General features: G+C 32.9%; 1 protein-coding gene across 1 annotated transcript in view; it reads left to right on the top strand.

Annotated features, from left to right (window-relative positions):
• The window catches only part of LOC111044814, a 38,018-nt gene extending 25,665 nt beyond the window's left edge, over positions 1-12,353 (top strand). Inside the window, exons 2-4 of the mRNA XM_022330040.2 lie at positions 7,243-7,323; positions 10,671-10,849; positions 11,850-12,353. Coding sequence (XP_022185732.1) covers positions 7,243-7,323; positions 10,671-10,849; positions 11,850-11,894 — 305 coding nt within the window. The 3' untranslated portion in view covers positions 11,895-12,353. The remainder of the gene's footprint in view (positions 1-7,242; positions 7,324-10,670; positions 10,850-11,849) is intronic.
• Positions 12,354-12,605: the final 252 nt, after the last annotated feature.

Here is a 12,605-nt window from a genome sequence, read left to right on the forward strand (position 1 = left end):
CGAAACGGGGCGTAGTCGTAGTCATAGTCAAAATCACGTTTAAATTGAATTTCGAAAAACTAGAAAATTGAACACAAAATAAAATAAAGAGAAAATAGTGTAAAGTTTCAGCTATTTTGAATTATTTAGGATTGTTTTATTTCACCAAGGAAAAACGTTTCAAATTATAGAAATGAGAAAATAAAGATTTATTTTGCTGCAACTATTTACTGCGACTATGCCCCGTTTTGGAAAGGCAATTTTCTGACTCCAGCTGTTTAAAGTCTATAGGTGCGTACAGATTTACGCGCCGCGAACATCAGCAATTCACTTTTAATCAGCTGATGCCAAGCTTTTTATATCTGTATCTTACCGTTTCAGTAAAAATACAGATATAGTCAGCTGATTAAAAGTGCTCATGTTCGCGGCGCGTATATCTGTACGCACCTTTAAACTCACCCAAGGAACCTAGAATACTAGTTACATTGAACTTACCAGGAATATTCTAGGCACATTGAACTTATGTACCCGAGCTCGGAAACCGGCCCCAAATTATAAATAAGTAGGCTAATATTTCGAATTGGAAAATATTAATCGGCTCAGAATAATATTTCGAAACTGAAAACACTACCCGCTGATTCTTCATTATAGATTATTCTACAGGAGAAGTTGATAACTTTTCCTCCAAGAAAATACAATAATAGAGGTATGTTTTAATAAGAGAATACATTTCTTGCTACGGTGAATGCTACTTCCACATTACTGTGGCAGGCTCAAACGAAGTTTCACAGCCTACATCACGAGAAGCAATCTCTCATATATGAACATTGAACAAAATAAAGAAACAAAACGAGATGAATCCACTGTTTTGTATTGGGGAAGGAAAAGACAGTGATATTGAGATGGGAATATGAAAAAGCAATAGCCCTAGGCGTAAGTTCGCTCTTCCCATATTTTTCTTATAACAGTCTAAAATAATGTGAAAGAAATTGGTTAAGGGAATCTTTTTCAATTGTGTCTCCGACTACGATGTTAACTATACAATACCTCAGTACGAATTAAAATTTGAAGGAAAGAAATTCCAGTGGGATTTATTAAAACTCAAAAATGTTATGTAGCTCATCACGATATTATAATACGTCTAGCTCCTCATACAGAACTTAGGCTAGACGCACACCAGTTAGTCAAGACATTATCAGACACGTTCAGTCACAATACTTGACATAGTTGCTTATGAAGACATGTCTAATTGCAATGACTAATCAGTGTGAGTTGCGTCATAAGCAACAATGTGAAGTATTGTTACTAAACGTGTCTTGTCTTGACTAACTGATGTGCGCCTAGCCTTACAGGAATTACTTATAGAACTTACAGAAGTAATACTTATAATACTCACAGAACATACTAGGCTGGAAAATGATTAATAAGTAGTACGAAAATCAATCAGTATCAAATTAATACTCTGTTCATCATAAATATGTAAAATTATTTCTGTGATTATTATCTTCTCTATGTATTCCTTTTCCTACGTATCTTCCGGTACCTCAGTACTCAATCGGATATATTGAGATGATAATATGATCTCGTTCCAAACCTGGAGGCCAAAATTCCAATTTCCATTCAAACCTAGAGGCTAGCAATCGTGTAATCGAATGTATATTCCATTTAGAATGTAACCGGAGTCTACCAAGGGTATTATCCAGAATAATTAAAAAACAATACCTTAGCTACATGCTCTATTTATGATTTCAACTACCATTGGTTCTCCCTCATCCATTATGCACAAATCTTCAAATTTTCGTGAATTTATAATAATGAACTTATCAAATATACCAGATCCGCCATTGTTCAAAAGCTTAATTTCATGCAAACAAATATTTATCATTCGAATGAATTTCTAGGGTAGGGAAACAAGAGATAGGGGCCTGGGGACATGATATTATTCTCTGTTAACAGTGTCCATTGAAAACATAACATTCAAAACGGACAATACAGTTCACCAAAAATATGTTTTAGCAAGCTCGCATTCAAGCTTTGCATTCCATGAGAGCTCCCCCATCAAATGAATTGTTCGAAATGGAACAATTTGTATAATTTACAAGCTGAATTTCATCGATTTAATTGGAATGGAAATTGTGTTCATTGAAGTTCGCTAACAAAATTCAAGATTGATTCTATTATTTAAAAAAACTTTTTTAGAATTAAAGCGAATAAGTTCAAGAAAATTCAAAATCGAACAAGTCTCGTTACAATCTACATCCTAGAATGTTGATTAAAATAATACAATATACTGCTATTGTATATACTGCTGCAAGATATCATATTCCAGTAAATTCCAGTTCATCAAAGTATTGATAATTCAAGGAATTTTACGGAACTGGAACACGAAAATTACTGGAATATGATATCCAGTAAATATGATAATATGAATATGATATTCCAGTAAATTCCAGTTCATCAAAGTATTGATAATTTAAGGAATTTTACGGAACTGGAACACGAAAATTACTGGAATATGATATCATATATAGCAGTAATATTATCCTAGAGTCTAGAGAATAGATTATTAAATACTTTTCAATATTACTAGCAATATAAATAGTCTAACTGTAGACTTGTTCGAAATGAATTTTCTGAATCATGCAATTATGGAAACTTTTTTTCAAAACATAACTCGCTTTTTGAATTCAGTGCTTATTCGTATGTTGGTAGATGATCATGGAAATGCGCTACTCTATTTTTCTTAAATTCGGAATTGGAATTTGATATCGGTACTTGTTATTCGAAATTTTTCCACGTTCTCAATGAAAAATGGTATACATAAGGCCTCCTCGCCAAACTATATTCACTGAAGAATCCTCGCAAACCTGAGGCTGTCCCCTACTCATCAATATTTATCTCACTCTTTAACTACTCCACTCCTCTACTCAATTCAAATCAAACGCTTTCCGTGAAACAGTCTCCTTAGACCCAAGAATTTTGCGACCATTTTTGTGAGGCTTTCTTTACCTCAAAGCTCTTATAACCTACAGTAGTCGCTTTGTTTGAGTTTAATAGGATGAAACCCCAACTCACTCGATTACGATGCGTTGAGGCTTCCAAAATTTTCATGATACAAGCTATTCACTTTATGAAGGAAATCCAATTCGCTTTTTAAGATGAGGAAGCTACAGGCGTTTCAACATGATTTCGTCGGAGATAGCTTGAAATTTATTATTCGTGGGCTGCATCACCTCGTTCGAGAGCTGATAGTTAAGTTATGTGTGCTTGAGTACCTACTCAGAGTGGTTCTCGCTTAGAACTGAATAATGACACAGCTCTGAATTGCTGAGTAAATTGGTTTGACTTGTGAATCGGTGTCACCATTGCACTGAAATAACGTCACCAATATTTCAAACTATCATGCCTAATGAAGAAGATAACAAGTAATATCTCAATTTTCTTTTTCAAACCAATCAGATTTTTAAAACATATAACACAAATAATCCCGCTATAAAAATCAAGTCCGCTTGTCACCCATTGAATATAATGAGCAATCAATCAGTCAATCCGCTGTTTCAGGATTCACTTGCAACCACTCCAAAAAGTGATTAAAATTTACAATATGTAGTTTTACAATCACTGTCAATCATGTCAAAATTCAAGAGCTAATCAAAGTCAACCCTCAATACATAAGTACGTATACTTCAATCAAAAATCCCTGATTATATTTTTACATGAGAGAGAATCGGATATTGATTGTACTATCACTTATTTCTACTGAGTGGGTGGATGTTTATTACAAAGAAATTGATGTTTAAAAATTCATAATATGGCAGGACCGAATTCGAGGACAATTTGAGATAAATATTGATGTCACTGGGATGGGTTACAATATAAAGTTGATGATATATTAGTTTAGCAGATTAATTTGATAGCTATATTCATTCATGTTATGGGATTAATCCATAAATTATTTACCGAACTGTGGATTACTACATCTACTTTAGGCTAAAAGTCATGTTGCTCATTGCTCTCTGCTGTATTTCTGTAAAGCTGGATTCGCACAGAGTGATACCTTTGGAACTTACGGAAATTATATTTTCACTGTCACTGCTGTGCAAATCCAGCTTTACAGAAATACAGCAGAGAACAATGAGCGGCATGAATTTTAGCCTAAAGTAGATGTAGTAATCCACAGTTCGGTAAATGAATTATGAATTAATTTCTAAAACATGTATATCATAACTAAAGCTATCACAGAGTTCTGCTAAACTAATATTGGCTATCTACAGATGGAAATCACTAAAATATTGCAATTATTCATATGCATTTTTTTTTTAATAGTGGCGCTCATCAAATTTTCATCTAGCTGTTTTCCCTGTTGTCAATATTTGCAGTAGCAGAAGTCTTCGGAGTGAATTACAGCATTTAATTTGGATTTTCGTTTAAGAATAATTATAAAACAGAGATATCATTAACAGTATATATCATCCAAGTTCGTACATGCTGACATCAACCCTGAATTAAAATTATCTATACTTTATAATAACTGACAGTGACTGGTTGAAACCGGTCATCAAATCAAGAAGATCAAAGGGTACTATAGTGATTCTATGTTCTCATGACCATACTTGGAATACTTGGGCGTATCCAGTCTCGGCCAATGACAGTAGAGCTCAACCTTCATTGGTCAACAGCTGATGGCCAATCGTGGGCTTTCCCTATACCATCCTGAAAATTAATATTCTGCTGATCAATGTTTAAGCTTTCAATTTACTAAAGACCGATAATGGCGTAACAAACGAAACTATCATCTGAGATTGTAATCAGCTATAAATTATAATTTTTAGATATGTGAGTGGTTTTAGCAATAGCAAGTCATCCTCATCCGATACGGAATAATCAATGGATTTCATACATTGTTTCATCTTTGAATCATCTCTTTATCTACGGTACTTCTAACAAATGTTGAATTCAAATTGAATTAACACGTGATTAATTTATCAATACATATCTTCAACAATAAAATACTCTCATAGTTTATAAGTAGACATCTATATCAAATCTCTGAAGGCAACTAATTAAACAGTTTTCCACCTGTCTGATTTGTCCTTGCAAATTCGATAATTTTCCGGTAGGTTGATCAATCCCAGTGATTATAATATCATTGCGGTTTGCAAAGCTGGTAATTGTGACCTTTGTGAAGTGATTGTGGACCACTCAGCCAAACTAATCCTGCCAGAGACTCCCCAAAGGAATCATGCAAAAGCCATGACAGCTCTCACCAGCATATCTTCAAGGATATAATGCTCATTAATTGAAACCGGTTAATTATTATTGATATGTTCATAGCAATGAATTGAGTTCATTGATAGTTGATCAATGATAAAAGTCCAACTATTTGAATAGTCACTTTTTTGTTATTAAATAAAACGACTAGCAGTCAATTCTCTTCAATAAATGAATTTATTCACTTAACGTGACAACGAGATCTTTCGGCAAGTCTGCAATCATTCTTTGTGATCGTAAATTTGAATAGTCTAACTAACTTGAAAACTATGATGATTCATGAATAAAATATACATGTATGTATAAGTGAGTATGAGTAAGATATATACATATATGAATGTTCAAATAACGCGATCTAAAAAAATAACAGGTCAAGTCTTTTCAGGAAAACTGCTTCCTTTTTCATCGACTGCTTTATTTATTTAATTAATTTCTTCAATCATTCAGAATTACACAGCTTATACAGAAAAGTACCAGTTTGGGCTCACGCCCAAAACTGTTCCAATGTGTTTGGTGAAACACGGATTCTTCTCATGAAATAATAATCATAACGCTTTTGAAATAGAATTGTTTTTCTGAGCACTTGATTAGTAAAGTAAATTCGTATGGCTTTTGTTGGTGAGGAGTCCCTTGCGAGAAGGTCTCATCATAGAGTAAAGATATTCAAGATTATTAAATATCCTAGATTATTTGTCTCTGGTCTCACCCACAGAGTAAATAGAATGTAATTCTCTCAGGTCTCACCTCGTCTGAATATATCACTTAAGTCGTCAATGTGGTCTTACAACTGTCATACTTCAGCCGAGACCGACAATTTGACGTGCCCATCATATAACACGGGACTTTTGACTTGACTAGTGAATGGGAGTGATAATAAAGAGAGATTAATGGATCTATAGTTTCAGTTTGACACCAAATTAACATAAATTCAAAATATCATAAGATCTTAGTCAGTGGAGCTGGCCTGAAGCTTTTATACTTCCAACGGGAGTACCGGGAAGACGTCGCTTATCTAAACTGAGCGATTAGATATCACGCTAAAAGCTGAGAGAATTACTTCCAAACTTAACTCATTCTTGAGTTTCTGAGAGTGAAAATATGGTGGAGCGGCAAATGTAGCTACAAGATTAAGAGTGTTGAATGTGATGCATGTATTCAAATGTGACGAACCATACAGCGCCACCAGAGTTCGCCACCATCTAATAGCAAGAATTAAATGCAACACTTTCAAGCTTGAAGCTACATTCACTGCTCCACTCATAGTAATAATCATTCGCAACGAGAATTTTTAAGATTTTATGAACGATGGTCGCTCAGGGGATAGTGTAGCATTGGCCTATTGTCTATTGCTGATATTCATTATGTATAAGATTGAAGATTGAAGACTGATTCAGATTCTTGTCTGTGGAACCAGCTCTGCAAGTCTTACTACAAAGTTGATTATTTTTATGTTGGTAGGATCAGAACGTATTAAACAGATAAGAACTCCACAAGATGGAGAATTTGAAAAAAGAGCGAGTGAGTTTTCTTACATAAGATACGAAAGCATGAATAACAGAACGTCCCATGAGACATCCACGTAAATGGTATTACCACAGTTATCTCAATTTTCGGAAACGATTATATATGAGGGTCTACTATGAACTGCTTATTGTGTGCTCTTTCTCTCGACACGAGAGAAGATTCTCTCAAGTCGAAGGGATTACATGTAAAATATAAAATACGACCAAAAACTGATGCTAATTTGTGAACTCTGAGACTAGACTATAATATCATAAATCTACACAGATTATCAGAACTAGAAATGTCAATATTGAAATTCGGTTTTTGGGGAATAGACTACTGTCTCGATTGCAACATAATGAAGTGATAGTAAAAGAGTGATGTTTTGCATGTGATTTTTTTGATTGGAGGATTCTAATTCTCAACAATATAAAATTTTCTACATGAATCCGAAAACAAGATTCTGATTGGCATGATTTCGGTCCTCAGGAGGACTGGAAGATGTGCGCCAGGAACTTATGAGGATCTATGGAGCTCAGGGAAGTCCGAAACGTATTCTTCGACCACGAAGTAAGTCGATATACTACAGTCGATACAAACTTTCTGATCACCGACATTGTAGCGAAATTTTTTTTTCAATTTTTAACATCTGATTCACAGCTCTATTTAAGAATAGTCCCGAATACTTTATTCAATTGCTCATTCAAACAATAACAATGAATCTCCAAAAATGTATAATATTTTGCTGAATAAAATTCGTGAAAAATTGAACACTTACGCTTGTGACAACTTAAAAACTTGATTAAAATCAAACACACTAACATCCTCAATATTAAAAAAAATGAAACAACTCTAGAAACTGAATTCGTCTAACTCAACTGAAACTTACACTGAAACTCTCAACATATTTGAACTATCGAAATTGTCGACCCTATGACATATTTTTTGAAACGAAAACTACAATACCAGGCAAGGCTATCATGCTTACTCAATATTATCATATTATTGGAAGTGTGTGGCTGTCCACAAATAAATGAATACGCCATGAAAGCACTTAAATGAAACAACATAGATATAGTTTGATGAGATTGAATCAGATAGGTACCAGATAGATGGATGAATTAAATAGAAACGTAACGAGTAACGAGTATTTGCTTGAAATTGAATTTTGACAACACTGATGACTACAACTTTACAAATTATAATAATTTTACATCTCGAACTAATTTAGAACAAAACTTATGTATTGTTCCAACAGTTATATTCAGCATGACTATGAATATTGTGTAACCAACCCTAATGGAGTGTAGAGAAAATAACTGTCAAGAATCTGAACATTAAACAAAATAGCTATACAAAGTGATTTGACTTCAATAAAATAGAAGACGAAACCGTTTTAAAGATGAAACTCAATACTCAGAACATGAAAAGATCACTTTTTGAAACTTGCAAATCTGATGTTTTGAGTTACTCCCACATTCAAACTCAATTGAATTGCTTGTATAAAGCAAATATGAGCTATAATTCAAGCTGGTAGTATCCTCTCACTAATGAAAACCACCAGACAACAAATATATTAATTCTCATCAGCCTCATGCTATCGCAAAAGATGCACAATATGTGTGGGATGAAGGAACAGTGTGGGTTTATCAGTAGACTACTCGTTAGTATATTATTTTGTTTGGATTTGCACACTCTAGGATTTCGGATTTGGGAAAATGCCCCCAAGAAAATAATTTTCTCTTGGTTAAAACTGATCTGTGAAACAGGGACACGACTACGCAACCGTATTAATTGTTTGAATTTGAACTCTCTAGGGTTTTTTATTTGGGAAATTCCCTCTGAAAAGTAATGTTCTCTCAGTTGTAGGTGATCTACTCATCTTGGATTGGTTGGAACAGAGAAACGGCTACTAATCTCAGTTTAGAATGTCTTGATCAATCTCTGTATAGTGGTTTTCGAAATGTTATGTAGATTCAAGTAGGGAAATTCCCAAGAATTTGCGGGGGTTGATCTGTTTCACAATTTTTCAACAGTCAGAGCCGGTTGCACAAAAGCCGGTTGAATTTTAACCGTGATTAATTCCACGAGAACCAATCAAAGAAGCCGTATCAAAAAGACCTTCTCCAATTAGGTCTCGTAAAATTAATCACGGTTAAAATTTAACTGGCTTTTGTGCAACAGGGTTTCAGCTTTGCAAATTATACTCTGCTTACCTCTAGTAGATTTTTGTGAAATATCAGTTGAAGTCTCATGGCCAAATTAAAAAATTACTCTGTTTATCAGAGTAAATTCATTTTTGTAACACACTTCTCTAGCTGGAACTGAAATTTTACATGTAGCCTAAATCATTCTTTGTGGCTCTGACACTTTTGGCGAAAAAAGAGGAGTGGTGTTGGACAGCAGAGAGAGATTGAGAGCGAGAGCGAGAGGGTGAGAGAGAGTGTGAGAGAGGGTGAGAGTGTGTGAGAGAGAGGGAGTGAGACATCGAGTAAGAGTGGGTGGAAAAGGGGAAATGATATGAAAGTGTGTGGCAAGCCAGAGGAAAAAACTTTTCACACAAAGCGAGATTCTTTCAGTATTTTTGTAGAAGCGAATAAGCACAGCGGTCATAATAATTTATGAGGCAGAGGCAAGACACATCAAAGGGAGATAGATACATGAGAAGAGCGAGACACGTGCTACTGAGTATGAGCCTTTTGTTGAGAGCCGAGTTATGTATATTTCCACGCAAATACATTGGACCCACAAAAGATCAGCCCTGTAGAAATAATAGTGTTCGGGTTAGATCTATATCCTCACACTTCAACAAAGGATTGCACTATTTAATCCTACTTGCATTGTTTAGTTGGATCCTTTGAGTCTTAAAAAATGCACACAATTTCAATTTGAATAGATACTAATTCAACAGGCTTGTATAGAATTATTTGAGAGTAGTTTTCTTTTATCCATTTTCCTGTTTGTTCTACTAAAAGTTTCTGCAAGTAATGAAAAGGATTTTAGGTTCTCTATGAATGAGATTTACTCATAATGAATTGGGATTTCTGGTGATGAATTGATATTTATGTTTGTAACTAATGTACATAAACGTGTGAATGGAAATATCTTCTTCAACCATTTTCTCTGAAAATCTTTCACAGTCTTGCAACGGTTCTAACAATTTTATAAATTATAACAATATTTATATAGTGTTGATTTTACTATATTTTGGTAATGATGATTGCATTTAAAGCATGTTCGTACATTAACAGTATCTTCAGTTATATCGCAATCAATAGCTTTTTTGTCAATTTTGGAACAGAAAAAGTTAGAGATTCGTCATTTTCTATTCTCTTCTTATACAATTTTAATGGTCGCTTATTTTTGTAAATTTTACTTGAAATAATCTTCCTTTAACAAAGCAGCTCCAGTTATTGATATGTCTCAGAGTCTTGAAAATGAACTATATCTATGAATAATTCATTTTGTAGGCCTCAAAATCCTACATTTTCCCGAATGTTATCAACTCAGTATTTTCCCGCTTCATGTATATTATGATTATGTTGCAATAAATTTATCAATACCAGTAATGATCCGTGATTACAAAATTAGAACTAAATCTTAATGTAAATGTAAAATAAATTCATAAATTGAATGAATAAAATTAATGTACCGGTAACTCTAAAATTTAATGACTTGTACAAACGACAAGAATTGATAATGATAACGATTATGATGATGATGATGATGATGATGATGATGATGATGATGATGATGACTGGTTTTCCGAATTATTAATCTGTAGATGATTCTCTTTTCATTTGGAAAGGAAAAAGCCTGATTGTTCCCAATAGAATTGCCTATTTTGATTATAATGTATTCATAAAAGCGAATCATATTCACACAAAATAGCCTAACAATTTATCTGTTATTTCCAGAGGGATGTGCATCTTTTGGCCACTCATGTTTTGGCGGTCACGGAAAAAGAGCTGTAGAAGAAATTCTTCCTCCAAGGGACTATGACATGCCTATGCCTTCTTCGGACAACGCCATGGATGAACAGAGGCTTGCTAATAATGAAATCGAACCTGACATAGTGCCTATTCTCAGGCAATGGGTTGGTATCTATACTAATCATGAGTTATTTTTAAAAAATGTTATAGACGAATTTCATAGATTTAAAAAATATAGTTTTATTTTTGTCACATCTGCATTTATTAGATTTGTACACATGACTGCAGTTTCGTTTAAGAAATGCCACAATAGACTTGATTCCATATCGATGTTGAGTGGTAGAAAAGATTTAAAAGTCCTAACTCTGCCAAATAAAGATTTTTTTATCATTTCATTTCAATATCAATTCCTATCATAAATTTGATATTTTCAATTTTCACTCAAATATTCTGTTCTCAATTGATTGTTTATCCATGTAATCATAAAATTATCTATCATAATTATCTAATGGTTATCATAAATTCTACTCATAAATCCATCAGATCCATCGAGCAATACGTACATTCTATTCCAATAATCTTATTTAATACGAGTAAGTTTAGGCTAATATTATAGTAAAATCAATTTTGAATAGAGTAATGGAAGAAATTAATAATAATGTATGTAAATTAATACTATGTGGATAAGTAAAATAATTTATGTTTTTATGATTTGAAATTAGGCTACTCTTATTATTTATTACTCAACTTTAATGTTAGCTTCAACTGAAAAATATTTCTTCCTCATTCTATAGCCTTGGAAGCGATTAATAAAAAGTGAATTAATATGGATAGTTTTTGTTATTATTATTTTAAACTATCGGATTACTCAACTTTAACGCCAACTTCAACTAAAAAATTATATTTCCGTATTATACTCTTGAAATAAAACAGTGGAAAATTACATTGACGACGAATTACCAATATGAATGAGAAGATGTTGCATTATTTTTGAGTGTTTGAAAATTTCATAATCATATAGGTATATTTTTTGTGTAGGCTTTAATGCTCTAATGAGTCAACATAGTTAATTTATCAATTTTCGCAAAAACCTCTGTGAATTCCGTAAATAAATTGAAAAACTTCTGTAAATTCCGTGAATAAATTTAATAAATTCTGTTTCAGCTGCTCTCATATCGGAATCGGCAACTTGGCTCAGGACTGAAGTAGACAATTTTCTAATGTTCCTGTTTTATTTTTCAACTCTGAAGACTCCTTCCAGAATCAATTAGGCCTGCATTTGAAATCCTCCTTAATGGTTGCAGAAGTTATAAGATCTTAGCTTATCATACTCTTGAAAATATAAATACTTCTCTTTCAACCATACATCTACCATATAACAACTTACAATATATAATTTTTGTTGTACTATCAATATTTTTCATTGTTTTCGCTCACATCATATCTATGTACAATTAAGCTGTGTACATATTTAAAACAAGCATATCATAATAAATTATTCCTTAATATGCTGTTATCATTGTACTAGTCTACCATCATATTATTATGTAGTTCTATAATTAGACTGCAAAGATTATTGTTTAATAGTGAGAATCTTGAATAAAAATTATAAAAAATGAGAGTATAGCTGTTTATAATTTATAAAAGTTTAATAAATGTTTAAGATTATCTCTATTCAATTATTTTCCAATCAAATCATCGCTCATCTTATTTCCTACTTTTTTATTTAGAAAGTTCAAGTTTTTCAGAATTGCTTCATTGTTAGCTATATAGTGATTTTGAGTTTGAATAAGATTAACATTCATGAAAAATAGAATTGATTGTTCGTTTACGTGTTGGGAACTTATTGGTAAACGAAGATTAACATACACTTTGATCAAAATAATTATAATATTATTCTCAATTCCAATTATAAATAAG

Source organism: Nilaparvata lugens, chromosome 8 (assembly GCF_014356525.2).
Source record: "Nilaparvata lugens isolate BPH chromosome 8, ASM1435652v1, whole genome shotgun sequence".
Taxonomy (NCBI): domain Eukaryota; kingdom Metazoa; phylum Arthropoda; class Insecta; order Hemiptera; family Delphacidae; genus Nilaparvata; species Nilaparvata lugens.